At 48.7% G+C, this 14,753-nt stretch overlaps 1 protein-coding gene across 1 annotated transcript in view; it reads left to right on the top strand.

The window, feature by feature from the left end:
• LOC138674735 (uncharacterized) overlaps window positions 1–14,377 on the top strand; it is an 81,072-nt gene extending 66,695 nt beyond the window's left edge. The window contains exon 3 of the mRNA XM_069762551.1: window positions 12,312–14,377. Coding sequence (XP_069618652.1) covers window positions 12,312–14,377 — 2,066 coding nt within the window. The remainder of the gene's footprint in view (window positions 1–12,311) is intronic.
• Window positions 14,378–14,753: the final 376 nt, after the last annotated feature.

Here is a 14,753-nt window from a genome sequence, read left to right on the forward strand (position 1 = left end):
CATTTCCTTTGGAAATCAAGGTCCCAGAGTCTGGAGGAAGAGTGGAGAGGCCACAATCCAAGTTGCTTGACGTCTACAGTCATGGCCAAAATTTTTGAGAATGACACCAAAATTATATTTTCACATGATCTGCTGCCCTCTGGTTTTAATTAGTGTTTGTCTGATGTTTATATCACATACAGAAATATAATTGCAATCATATTATGAGTACCAATAGGTTATATTGACAGTTAGAATGAGTTAATGCAGCAAGTCAATATTTGCAGTGTTGACCCTTCTTCTTCAAGACCTCTGCAATTCTCCCTGGCATGCTCTCAATCAACTTCTGGACCAAATCCTGACTGATAGCAGTCCATTCTTGCATAGTCAATGCTTGCATTTTGCCAGCGTTTGTTGGTTTTTGTTTGTCCACCTGTCTCTTGATGATTGACCACAAGTTCTCAATGAGATTAAGATCTGGGGAGTTTCCAGGCCATGGACCCAAAATCTCTATGTTTTGTTCCATGAGCCATTTAGTTATCACCTTTGCTTTATGGCAAGGTGCTCCATCATGCTGGAAAAGGCATTGTTGGGCGCCAAACTGCTCTTGGACAGATGGGAGAAGTTGCTCTTGGAGGACATTCTGGTACCATTCTTTATTCATGGCTGTGTTTTTAGGCAAGACTGTGAGTGAGCCGATTCCCTTGGCTGAGAAGCAACCCTACACATGAATGGTTTCAGGATGCTTTACAGTTGGCATGAGACAAGACTGGTGGTATCGCTCACCTCTTCTTCTCCGAATAAGCTGTTTTCCAGATGTCCCAAACAATCAAAAAGGGGATTCATCAGAGAAAATGACTTTGCCCCAGTCCTCAGCAGTCCACTCCCTGTACCTTTTGCAGAATATCAGTCGGTCCCTGATGTTTTTTCTGGAGAGAAGTGGCTTCTTTGCTGCCCTCCTTGAAACTAGGCCTTGCTCAAAGAGTCTCCGCCTCACAGTTCGTGCAGAAGCACTCACACCAGCCTGCTGCCATTCCTGAGCAAGCTCGGCACTGCTGGTAGTCCGATCCCGCAGCTGAAACAGTTTTAAGATACGGTCCTGGCGCTTGCTGGTCTTTCTTGGGCGCCCGGGAGCCTTTTTGACAACAATGGAAGCTCTCTCCTTGAAGTTCTTGATGATGCGATAGATTGTTGACTGAGGTGCAATCTTTGTAGCTGCGATACTCTTCCCTGTTAGGCCATTTTTGTGCAGTGCAATGATGGCTGCACGTGTTTCTTTAGAGCTAACCATGGTTAACTGAAAGAAACAATGATACCAAGCACCAGCCTCCTTTTAAAGTGTCCAGTGATGTCATTCTTACTTAATCATGACTGATTGATCGCCAGCCCTGTCCTCATCAACACCCACACCTGTGTTAATGGATCAATCACTAAAACAATGTTAGCTGCTCCTTGTTGAAATGTGTTTTGGGGGTTAAAGTTCATTTTCTGGGCAAATATTGACTTTGCAAGTACAGTAATTGCTGTTAAGCTGATCACTCTGACATTCAGGAGTATATGCAAATTTCCATTAGAAAAAATGAAGCCGAAGACTTTGGAAAAATTAATATTTGTCTCATTCTCAAAATGTTTGTCCATGACTGTAGTATGGGGAACAGAGATGTTTTAGCGTGGAAATTCCTCTCAGCAGAGGTGTATCTTGCCTTTCCTGCACCCGGGGCAAAGCATCAGTTTGGCGCCCCCCCAACCTCCCCCATTTGAACCTTAACTCTATTGAAACTGTATGACCAAGCCAAGGTACATTCCTGAATCCCCATAATGTTACAATAGATACCAATAACACTCAAATTAATTGAGACAGCGGTAGGTTAAGTGTTTTTGAATATCCATATTGAATCAGGAGCCCCATATAATCCTGCATTATGGTTAATAATGGCCCCATAAGATCCTCCATAAATATATTTGCCCCATATAGTGCTACGAAAACGTTTATTATGCCCCATAAGATGCCCCATAAATATATTTGCACCATATAATTCTGCACAAGCGTTAATTATGGCCCCATAAGATGTATGTATACAGTCTATATATATAATATATAGTCTGTATATAATGTATACAGTCTATGTATACAGACTGTATATACTTATATACAGGATGTATACAGTCTTTTGGGTCTGTCTCTCCAACTTTCTCTGCAGTCTTTTGAATCTGTCTCTCCACCTTTCTCTGCAGTCTTTTTGGGTCTGTCTCACCTTTCTCCGCAATCTTTTTGGGGTCTGTCTCTCCTCCTTTCTCCGCAGTGTTTGGGGTCTGTCTCTCCACCTTTCTCTGCAGTCTTTTGGGGTCTGTCTCTCCTCCTTTCCCTGCAGTCTTTTGGGGTCTGTCTCTCCCACCTTTCTCCGCAGTCTTTTTGGGGTCTGTCTCTTCTCCTTTCTCCGCAGTCTTTTGGGGTCTGTCTCTCCACCTTTCTCTGCAGTCTTTTGGATCTGTCTCTCCACCTTTCTCTGCAGTCTTTTTGGGTCTGTCTCACCTTTCTTCGCAGTCGTTTGGGGTCTGTCTCCCACCTTTCTCTGCAGTCTTTTGGGGTCTGTCTCTCCTCCTTTCTCTGCAGTCTTTTGGGGTCTGTCTCTCCCACCTTTCTCTGCAGTCTTTTTGGGTTCTGCCTCACCATCTTTCTCTGCACTCTTTTGGGGTCTGTTTCACCTTTCTCCTCAGTCTTTTGGGGTCTGTCTCCCATCTTTCTCTGCAGTCTTTTGGGGTCTGTCTCTCCTCCTTTCTCCTCAGTCTTTTGGGGTCTGTCTCCCATCTTTCTCTGCAGTCTTTTGGGGTCTGTCTCTCCTCCTTTCTCTGCAGTCTTTTGGGGTCTGTCTCTTCCACCTTTCTCTGTATTCTTTTGGGTCTGTTTCTCCTCCTTTCTTTGCAGTCTTTTGGGGTCTGTCCCTCCTCCTTTCTCTGCAGTCTTTTGGGGTCTGTCTCTCCTCCTTTCTCTGCAGTCTTTTGGGTTTTGTCTCTCCACCTTTCTCTGCAGTCTTTTGGGGTCTGTCTGTCCCACCTTTCTCTGCAGTCTTTTGGGTTCTGTCTCTCCTTTCTCTGCAGTCTTTTGGGGTCTGCCTCTCCCCTTTCTCTGCAGTCTTTTGGGGTCTGCCTCTCCCCTTTCTCTGCAGTCTTTTGGTTTCTGTCTCTCCTCCTTTCTCTGCAGTCTTTTGGGGTCTGCCTCTCCCCTTTCTCTGCAGTCTTTTGGGGTCTGTCTCCCATCTTTCTCTGCAGTCTTTTGGGGTCTGCCTCTCCTCCTTTCTCTGCAGTCTTTTGGGTTCTGTTTCTCCTCCTTTCTTTGCAGTCTTTTGGGGTCTGTCTCTCCCACCTTTCTCCTCAGTCTTTTGGGGTTTGTCTCTCCACCTTTCTCCGCAATCTTTTTTGGGATCTGTCTCTCCACCTTTCTCTGCAGTCTTTTGGGTCTGTCTCTCCTCCTTTCTCTGCAGTCTTTTGGGGTTTGTCTCTCCACCTTTCTCTGCAGTCTTTTTGGGTTTGTCTCTCCACCTTTCTCTGCAGTCTTTTTGGGTCTGTCTCTCCACCTTTCTCTGCAGTCTTTTTGGGTCTGTCTCTCCACCTTTCTCTGCAGTCTTTTGGGTTTTGTCTCTCCTCCTTTCTCTGCAGTCTTTTGGGGTCTTTCTCTCCACCTTTCTATGTAGTCTTTTAGGTCTGTCTCTCCTCCTTTCTCTGCAGTCTTTTGGGGTCTGTGTCTCCTTTCTCTGCAGTCTTTTGGGTTTTGTCTCTCCCACCTTTCTATGCAGTCTTTTGGGGTCTGTCTCTCCTCCTTTCTCTGTAGTCTTTTGGGGTCTGTCTCTCCCACCTTTCTCCGCAGTCTTTTTGGGGTCTGTCTCTCCTCCTTTCTCCGCAGTCTTTTGGGGTCTGTCTCTCCACCTTTCTCTGTAGTCTTTTGGATCTGTCTCTCCCACCTTTCTCCGCAGTCTTTTTTGGGTCTGTCTCTCCTCCTTTCTCCGCAGTCTTTTGGGGTCTGTCTCTCCTCCTTTCTCTGCAGTCTTTTGGGGTCTGTCTCTCCTCCTTTCTCTGCAGTCTTTTTGGATCTGTCTCTCCACCTTTCTCTGCAGTCTTTTTGGGTCTGTCTCACCTTTCTTCGCAGTCTTTTGGGGTCTGTCTCTCCACCTTTCTCTGTAGTCTTTTGGATCTGTCTCTCCCACCTTTCTCCGCAGTCTTTTTTGGGTCTGTCTCTCCTCCTTTCTCCGCAGTCTTTTGGGGTCTGTCTCTCCTCCTTTCTCTGCAGTCTTTTGGGGTCTGTCTCTCCTCCTTTCTCTGCAGTCTTTTTGGATCTGTCTCTCCACCTTTCTCTGCAGTCTTTTGGATCTGTCTCTCCACCTTTCTCTGCAGTCTTTTTGGGTCTGTTTCTCCTTTCTCCGCAGTCTTTTGGGGTCTGTCTCCTATCTTTCTCTGCAGTCTTTTGGGGTCTGTCTCTCCTCCTTTCTCTGCAGTCTTTTGGAGTCTGTCTCTCCCACCTTTCTCTGCAGTCTTTTTGGGTCTGTCTCTCCAGCTTTCTCTGCAGTCTTTTGAGGTCTGTCTCACCTTTCTACGCAGTCTTTTGGGGTCTGTCTCTCCTCCTTTCTCTGCAGTCTTTTGGGTTTTGTCTCTCCACCTTTCTATGCAGTCTTTTGGGTTCTGTCTCCCCTCCTTTCTCTGCAGTCTTTTGGGGTCTGTCTCTCCCACCTTTCTCTGTAGTCTTTTGGATCTGTCTCTCCTTTCTTTGCAGTCTTTTGGGGTCTGTCCCTCCTCCTTTCTCTGCAGTCTTTTGGGTTCTGTCTCTCCTCCTTTCTCTGCAGTCTTTTAGGATCTGTCTCTCCCTCCTTTCTCTGCAGTCTTTTGGGTTTTGTCTCTTCCTCCTTTCTCTGCAGTCTTTTGGGTCTGTCTCTCCTTTCTCTGCAGTCTTTTGGGGTCTGTGTCTCCTTTCTCTGCAGTCTTTTGGGTTTTGTCTCTCCACCTTTCTCTGCAGTCTTTTGGGGTCTTGTCTCTTCCACCTTTCTCTGTAGTCTTTTGGGTCTGTTTCTCCTCCTTTCTTTGCAGTCTTTTGGGGTCTGTCCCTCCTCCTTTCTCTGCAGTCTTTTGGGGTCTGTCTCTCCTCCTTTCTCTGCAGTCTTTTGGGGTCTGTCTCTCCTCCTTTCTTTGCAGTCTTTTGGGGTCTTTCTCTCCACCTTTCTCTGCAGTCTTTTGGGGTCTGTCTCTCCTCCTTTCTCTGTAGTCTTTTGGGTCTGTTTCTCCTCCTTTCTTTGCAGTCTTTTGGGGTCTGTCCCTCCTCCTTTCTCTGCAGTCTTTTGGGGTCTGTCCCTCCTCCTTTCTCTGCAGTCTTTTGGGGTCTGTCTCTCCTCCTTTCTCTGCAGTCTTTTGGGGTCTGTCTCTCCTCCTTTCTCTGCAGTCTTTTGGGGTCTGTCTCTCCTCCTTTCTCTGCAGTCTTTTGGGGTCTGTCTCTCCTCCTTTCTTTGCAGTCTTTTGGGGTCTGTCTCTCCTTTCTCTGCAGTCTTTTGGGTTTTGTCTCTCCTCCTTTCTCTGCAGTCTTTTGGGTTCTGTTTCTCCTCCTTTCTTTGCAGTCTTTTGGGGTTTGTCTCTCCACCTTTCTCCTCAGTCTTTTGGGGTTTGTCTCTCCACCTTTCTCCGCAATCTTTTTTGGGGTCTGTCTCTCCTCCTTTCTCTGCAGTCTTTTCGGTCTGTCTCTCCACCTTTCTCTGCAGTCTTTTGGGTCTGTCTCTCCTCCTTTCTCTGCAGTCTTTTGGGGTTTGTCTCTCCACCTTTCTCTGCAGTCTTTTGGGTTTTGTCTCTCCACCTTTCTATGCAGTCTTTTGGGTTCTGTCTCCCCTCCTTTCTCTGCAGTCTTTTGGGGTCTGTCTCTCCCACCTTTCTCTGTAGTCTTTTGGATCTGTCTCTCCTTTCTTTGCAGTCTTTTGGGGTCTGTCCCTCCTCCTTTCTCTGCAGTCTTTTGGGTTCTGTCTCTCCTCCTTTCTCTGCAGTCTTTTAGGATCTGTCTCTCCCTCCTTTCTCTGCAGTCTTTTGGGTTTTGTCTCTTCCTCCTTTCTCTGCAGTCTTTTGGGTCTGTCTCTCCTTTCTCTGCAGTCTTTTGGGGTCTGTGTCTCCTTTCTCTGCAGTCTTTTGGGTTTTGTCTCTCCACCTTTCTCTGCAGTCTTTTGGGGTCTTGTCTCTTCCACCTTTCTCTGTAGTCTTTTGGGTCTGTTTCTCCTCCTTTCTTTGCAGTCTTTTGGGGTCTGTCCCTCCTCCTTTCTCTGCAGTCTTTTGGGGTCTGTCTCTCCTCCTTTCTCTGCAGTCTTTTGGGGTCTGTCCCTCCTCCTTTCTCTGCAGTCTTTTGGGGTCTGTCTCTCCTCCTTTCTCTGCAGTCTTTTGGGGTCTGTCTCTCCTCCTTTCTCTGCAGTCTTTTGGGGTCTGTCTCTCCTCCTTTCTCTGCAGTCTTTTGGGGTCTGTCTCTCCTCCTTTCTCTGCAGTCTTTTGGGGTCTGTCTCTCCTCCTTTCTTTGCAGTCTTTTGGGGTCTGTCTCTCCTTTCTCTGCAGTCTTTTGGGTTTTGTCTCTCCTCCTTTCTCTGCAGTCTTTTGGGTTCTGTTTCTCCTCCTTTCTTTGCAGTCTTTTGGGGTCTGTCTCTCCCACCTTTCTCCTCAGTCTTTTGGGGTTTGTCTCTCCACCTTTCTCCGCAATCTTTTTTGGGGTCTGTCTCTCCTCCTTTCTCTGCAGTCTTTTCGGTCTGTCTCTCCACCTTTCTCTGCAGTCTTTTGGGTCTGTCTCTCCTCCTTTCTCTGCAGTCTTTTGGGGTCTGTCTCTCCTCCTTTCTCTGCAGTCTTTTGGGGTTTGTCTCTCCACCTTTCTCTGCAGTCTTTTTGGGTTTGTCTCTCCACCTTTCTCTGCAGTCTTTTTGGGTCTGTCTCTCCACCTTTCTCTGCAGTCTTTTTGGGTCTGTCTCTCCACCTTTCTCTGCAGTCTTTTGGGTTTTGTCTCTCCTCCTTTCTCTGCAGTCTTTTGGGGTCTTTCTCTCCTCCTTTCTCTGCAGTCTTTTGGGGTCTGTGTCTCCTTTCTCTGCAGTCTTTTGGGTTTTGTTTCTCCCACCTTTCTATGCAGTCTTTTGGGGTCTGTCTCTCCTCCTTTCTCTGTAGTCTTTTGGGTTCTGTCTCTCCTCCTTTCTCTGCAGTCTTTTGGGGTCTGTCTCTCCCACCTTTCTCCGCAGTCTTTTTTGGGTCTGTCTCTCCTCCTTTCTCCGCAGTCTTTTGGGGTCTGTCTCTCCTCCTTTCTCTGCAGTCTTTTGGGGTCTGTCTCTCCTCCTTTCTCTGCAGTCTTTTTGGATCTGTCTCTCCACCTTTCTCTGCAGTCTTTTTGGGTCTGTCTCACCTTTCTTCGCAGTCTTTTGGGGTCTGTCTCTCCACCTTTCTCTGTAGTCTTTTGGATCTGTCTCTCCCACCTTTCTCCGCAGTCTTTTTTGGGTCTGTCTCTCCTCCTTTCTCCGCAGTCTTTTGGGGTCTGTCTCTCCTCCTTTCTCTGCAGTCTTTTGGGGTCTGTCTCTCCTCCTTTCTCTGCAGTCTTTTTGGATCTGTCTCTCCACCTTTCTCTGCAGTCTTTTGGATCTGTCTCTCCACCTTTCTCTGCAGTCTTTTTGGGTCTGTTTCTCCTTTCTCCGCAGTCTTTTGGGGTCTGTCTCCTATCTTTCTCTGCAGTCTTTTGGGGTCTGTCTCTCCTCCTTTCTCTGCAGTCTTTTGGAGTCTGTCTCTCCCACCTTTCTCTGCAGTCTTTTTGGGTCTGTCTCTCCAGCTTTCTCTGCAGTCTTTTGAGGTCTGTCTCACCTTTCTACGCAGTCTTTTGGGGTCTGTCTCTCCTCCTTTCTCTGCAGTCTTTTGGGTTTTGTCTCTCCACCTTTCTATGCAGTCTTTTGGGTTCTGTCTCCCCTCCTTTCTCTGCAGTCTTTTGGGGTCTGTCTCTCCCACCTTTCTCTGTAGTCTTTTGGATCTGTCTCTCCTTTCTTTGCAGTCTTTTGGGGTCTGTCCCTCCTCCTTTCTCTGCAGTCTTTTGGGTTCTGTCTCTCCTCCTTTCTCTGCAGTCTTTTAGGATCTGTCTCTCCTTTCTTTGCAGTCTTTTGGGGTCTGTCCCTCCTCCTTTCTCTGCAGTCTTTTGGGTTTTGTCTCTTCCTCCTTTCTCTGCAGTCTTTTGGGTCTGTCTCTCCTTTCTCTGCAGTCTTTTGGGGTCTGTGTCTCCTTTCTCTGTAGTCTTTTGGGGTCTTGTCTCTTCCACCTTTCTCTGTAGTCTTTTGGGGTCTGTCTCTCCTCCTTTCTTTGCAGTCTTTTGGGGTCTTTCTCTCCACCTTTCTCTGCAGTCTTTTGGGGTCTGTCTCTCCTCCTTTCTTTGCAGTCTTTTGGGGTCTGTCCCTCCTCCTTTCTCTGCAGTCTTTTGGGGTCTGTCCCTCCTCCTTTCTCTGCAGTCTTTTGGGGTCTGTCCCTCCTCCTTTCTCTGCAGTCTTTTGGGGTCTGTCTCTCCTCCTTTCTCTGCAGTCTTTTGGGTTCTGTCTCTCCTCCTTTCTATGCAGTCTTTTGGGTTTTGTCTCTTCCACCTTTCTCTGTAGTCTTTTGGGTCTGTTTCTCCTCCTTTCTTTGCAGTCTTTTGGGGTCTGTCCCTCCTCCTTTCTCTGCAGTCTTTTGGGGTCTGTCTCTCCTCCTTTCTCTGCAGTCTTTTGGGTTTTGTCTCTCCACCTTTCTCTGCAGTCTTTTGGGTTTTGTCTCTTCCTCCTTTCTCTGCAGTCTTTTGGGTTCTTTCTCTCCTCCTTTCTCTGCAGTCTTTTGGGGTCTGCCTCTCCCCTTTCTCTGCAGTCTTTTGGGGTCTGTCTCTCCACCTTTCTATGCAGTCTTTTGGGTTCTGTCTCACCACCTTTCTCTGCAGTCTTTTGGGTCTGTCTTTCCAGCTTTCTCTGCAGTCTTTGAGGTCTGTCTCTCCAGCTTTGATCATCTAGAGGTGACATTTGCCCCTTCCTCTTTCCCCCTCGCTCTTGCTCAGTGACGTTGGATGGAGACGTCTGTGATCAGTCATTTTCACCTCTTGTCACAGATTCTCTGCGATTTGGGTCTGGACGGTGACTGCGCCGATCACACACAGAATATGCTCTGATCTAAATCCTCCATTGCGGCTCTGGCAGGATGTTGAGGGTCATTTTCCAGCTAAGAGATGAACCTACACCACAGTCTCACGTGTTCTGCAGCCTCTTAACAGGTTTTCCTCCAGGATTGCCCTGTATTTACCTCCATCCATGTTCCCATCACCTCTGACCAGCTTTACTGCTCCTGCTGTAAAAAAACTCCCCACAGCAGGATGCTGCCACCACGTGTGATTGTGGGGATGGTGTTTTCAGGGTGATGTGCAGGATTTGTTTTCCACCGCTCAGTGTTTAGCATTTAGCTCAAAAAATTCTCATTTGGTCTCATCTGACCAAAGCATCTTCTTCCACACGCTCGCTGTGTCTTCTACATGGCTTTATGTACACTGCAGACCGGACTTCTTATGGGTTGCGTTCCCAAATGTCTTTTTTCTTGCCACTCTTCCATAATGGCCAGATTGGGGAAGTATACGACTATTAGATGTCCTGTAGATATATTCTCCCCCTGGGATGTGGATCTCTGAGGCTCCTCCAGTGACCATGGGACTATTGTCCTTGCTGGGATGTCAGGTCAGGTGGACGTCTTATGGGTTTGCAGTTGTGTCATACGCCTTCCATTTTTGGATGATGGATTGAAAAGTAGTCTGTTGAGAGGTTGGGCTTTTTTTTTTTCAAATAACTTAACCCTGCTTTACTTTTCTACAAAACGTTATCCGTGACCTGTCTGGTGGACTCCTTGGGGTTTTATGATGCAGTTTGTTGACCACTGTTCTCACACAAACCTGAGGCATTAACCTGAGACAGCTGTAGTTATACTGAGGATACTTTACACCCAGGTGGACTCCATGTACCACAGGGAGCTGAACACTAATGCACCTCACAATTGTCAAATTTATATCTTTTAAATAAATAGAAAATCTTGTATCATTTCCTTTACACGTCACAAACACTTGTTACTTGGTGTTATATCAAAGAATATCCCAATAAAGTACATTTAAGGGTATGTGCACTGCGGATCCGCAGCTGCGGTTTCCCATGCATTTACAGTACCATGTAAAGCTATGGGAAATGAAATCCGCAGTGCACATGCTGCGGAAAAAAACGCGCGGAAATGCAGCGGTTTATTTTCCGCAGCATGTCAATTCTTTGCGCGGAATCCGCAGCGGTCTTTCACCTGCTCCAATAGGAAACTGCAGGTGAAAACCCGCAGCGGAAACCGCAATAAAAACCATGATAAAACTGCAGTAAAAACTGCAGCAGTTTTGCACTGCGGATTTATCAAAACCGCTGCGGAAAATTCCGCAATGGAATCCGCAGCGTGTGCACATGGCCTAAAGCTTCCTTCACACGTCCCGATGATTCCTGTACTGGTGAGATGCATGGGCCATAAGTAGGTGACATCCGTGTGTCCGCGGTCCACGTCCATGTGACACATACCAGGGCCTGGTAAAAGAAGTACATTCATCATTGTCGCCTGGTCTCCCCGTGATCAGCATCACCAGGCGACAATGATGGGAGTTGTATTCAGCAGCAGCTGTGCACAGCCTGTGTAAAATAAAGAAATAAATGTGATAACCAGAAGGACAGCCGATGGCTGATGGTAATAATCTGTGACAAGGGACAATACCCCAGAAGGTTCCCAGGCTATTAATAACAGCTCACAGATGTTTGCTTAGCCTTTCCTGGTGAATTAACAGGCAACCCCAGGAAAAAAATGAAGGGTCACCCTATAGCTTCAAACCAGCAAAGGCTTAAAGGGAATCTGTCACCAGAATTTGGCGGGACCGGTTTTCAGTCATATGGGCGGGGTTTTCGGGTGTTTGATTCACCCTTTCCTTACCCGCTGGCTGCATGCTGGCCGCAATATTGGATTGAAGTTCATTCTCTGTCCTCCGTAGTACACGCCTGCGCAAGGCAATCTTGCCTTGCGCACGCGCAGTATCCTTTGCCCAACTGCGGGCAAAGCCGAAAACCATTAGTGCGCATGCGCTGGCGCACTATGTCCCGAAACACAGCGAAATACTTCCGGGACATAGTGCGGCGGCGCATGCGCACTAATGGTTTTCGGGTTTGCCCGCAGTTGGGCAAAGGATACTGCGCGTGCGCAAGGCAAGATTGCCTTGTGCAGGTGTGTGCTACGGAGGACAGAGAATGAACTTCAATACAATATTGCGGCCAGCATTCAGCCAGCGGGTAAGGAAAGGGTGAATCCAACACCCGAAACCCCCGCCCATATGACCGAAAATCGGTCCCGCCAAATTCCGGTGACAGGTTCCCTTTAACAGAGAGCTGTGGGTTGATATGAACAGCCTGGGAAGAGGTCAGAGATATTGCCCCAATCCCCCAAGCTACCAACATCAGCCCTCAGCAGCCCCAGAGATGGGGATTCCATAAGATGCACCAATTCTGGCTCTTAGCCCGGTTCTTCCAACTTGCCCTATAGCGGTGGCAAGTGGGGTAATAGGGTTGGGATTGATGTCACCTTTGCATTGTCAGGTGACATCAAGCCCAGGAGTTAGTAATGAGCCACTGAGCCAACGCGCTTCCCTATACATAGTACAGAGCTACTGTAACCACTGAGCAACTATGCTGCCCTATATGTAGTACAGTGCTAACCACTGAGCCACTGGGGCACTGTGCTGACCTACATGTAGTACAGTGCTGACGACTAAGCTCCAGGGCTGCCCTATATACAGTACAGTACTAACGACTGAGCCACAGGGCTGCTCAATATGTAGTACAGTGCTAACCACTGAGCAACCGTGCTGCCCTATATGTAGTACAGTGCTAACTACTGAGCCACCCTGCTGCCCTATATGTAGTACAATGCTAATCACTGAGCCACTGTGCTGACCTACATGTAGTACAGTGCTAACGACTAAGCCACAGGGCTGCCCTATATACAGTACAGTGCTAACCACTGAGCCACAGGGTTGCTCAATATGTAGTACAGAACTAACCACTGAGCAACCGTGCTGCCCTATGGGTGTGCATGTCTGCATTTGCGGTCCTTAAAAAGCGGACCACATACGGACATAAAAAAAAGACGCGTGAAGAAGGCCTAACTTTGTGGGTGTAACATGAAAAAATTTGGAAAAGTTCACAGGGTATGAAGACTTTTGCAAGGCACTGTATATATACTACACAGTACCGCTGCTTTACCTCATTTTCCTGTCACTCCTTTCACTGCAGCTTCATACTCCTCATCCACTTCTGCTTTCTTCCTACCACCACCACCTCCACCTCAACCATCTCCACTGCTGCCACCTCAACCATCCAACCACCTCCACTGTCGCCACCTCAACCATCTCACCATCTCCACTGCTGCCACCTTCACCATCCAACCACCTCCACTGTCGCCACCTTCACCATCCCACCACCTCCACTGCTGCCACATCAACCATCCAACCACCTCCACTGTCGCCACCTCAACCATATCACCATCTCCACTGCTGCCACCTTCACCATCCAACCACCTCCACTGTCGCCACCTTCACTATCCAACCACCTCCACTGCTGCCACATCAGCCATCCAACCACCTCCACTGTCGCCACCACAACCATCTCACCATCTCCACTGCTGCCATCTTCACCATACCAAACCTCCGCTGTCGCCACCTCAACCATCTCACCATCTCCACTGCTGCCATCTTCACAATACCAAACCTCCACTGTCGCCACCTCAACTATCCCACCACCTCCACTGCTGCCACCTTCACCATCCAACCACCTCCACTGTCGCCACCTTCATCATGCCACCACCTTCACTGCCGCCAACTCAACCATCCAACCACCTCCACTGTCGCCACCTCACCCATCCATACACCTCCACTGCTGCCACCTTCATGATCCCACCACCTCCACTGCTGCCACATCAACCATTCAACCACCTCCACTGTCGCCACCTCAACCATCTCACCATCTCCACTGCTGCCATCTTCACCATCCAACCACCTCCACTGTCGCCACCTTCACCATCCCACCACCTCCACTGCCGCCAACTCAACCATCCAACCACTTTCCCTGTCGCCACCTCAACCATCCATACACCTCCACTGTTGCCACCTTCACCATCCCACCACGTTCACCATCCAACCACCTCCACTCTCGCCACCTTCACCATCCCACCACCTCAACCTTCCAACCACCTCCACTGTCGCCACCTCAACCATCCATACACCTCCACTACTGCCACCTTCACCATTCCACCACCTTCACCATCCAAGCACCTCTACTGTCCCCAACTTAACCATCCAACCACCACAACTGCCACCTTCACCATCCCACCACTTCGACTGCTGCCACTTCTACTATCCCACCACCTCCACTGTTGCCACCTCAACCATCCCACCACCTCCACTGCTGCCACCTTAACCATCCCACCACCTCCACTGCCACTTCTACCATCCCACCACCTCCACTCTTGCCACCTCTACCATCCCACCACCTCCACTGTTTACACCTCAACCATCCCACCACTTCCACTGTCACCATCCCACCATCTCAAACATCCTAACACCTCCACTTCTACTACTTCTCCCCTCCCATCACCTCCACTGCCACCACCTCAACCATCCAACCGCCTCCACTGTTGCCACATCAACCATCCAACCACCATCACCATCCCACCTCCTCCAGTCATCACCTCAACCATTTCACCATCTCCACTGCTGCCACCTTCACCATCCCACGACCTCCGCTGTCGCCACCTTCTCCATCCCATCACCTCCACTGTCGCCACCTCAACCATCCCAACACCTCCACTGCTGCCACTCTCACCATCCAACCACCTCCACTATCGCCACCTTCACCATCCCACCACCTCCACTGCTGCCAACTCAACCATCCAACCACGTCCACTGTCACCACCTCAACCATCCATACACCTCCACTGCTGCCACCTTCACAATCTCACCACCTTCACATCCCATCACCTCCACTGTCGCCACCTCAACCATACCACCACCTCCACTGCTGCCATACTCACCATCCAACCACCTCCACTGTCGCCACCTTCACCATCCCACCACCTCCACTGCCGCCAACTCAACCATCCAACCACCTCCACTGTCACCACCTCAACCATCCATACACCTCCACTGCTGCCACCTTCACCATCTCACCACCTTCACCATCCAACCACCTCCACTGTCGCCACCTTCACCATCCCACCACCTCCACTGCCGCCAACTCAACCATCCAACCAGCAGATGACATGGCTCCCCAAACCATCAATGATTGTGGAGACATCACACTAGACCTCCGGCAGCTTGGATTGTGGCCTCTCCACTCTTCCTCCTGGTACCTTGATTTCCAAATGAAATGCAGAATTTACTTTCATCTGAAAACAACATCTTGGATCACTGACAACAGTCCAGTTTTTCTTCTCCTTGGGCCAGGTAAGACGTTTCTGGCGTTGTCTATTGGTCATGAGTGGCTGACACAAGGAATGTGACACTTGTAGCCCATGTCCTGGATACGTCTGTGTGAATAGTCGGCTTCTTTAGCAATAACATTTTGTGGCTTCCCCTCCTTGTGGAGTATGTCTGTCAAGGTAAAAATATATGTCTTTATACACTTTTGTACTTTTATATATTCTTATGCTGTGAAACAATAAGTTTTTCCCCTTCGCTT

Source organism: Ranitomeya imitator, chromosome 4 (assembly GCF_032444005.1).
Source record: "Ranitomeya imitator isolate aRanImi1 chromosome 4, aRanImi1.pri, whole genome shotgun sequence".
Taxonomy (NCBI): domain Eukaryota; kingdom Metazoa; phylum Chordata; class Amphibia; order Anura; family Dendrobatidae; genus Ranitomeya; species Ranitomeya imitator.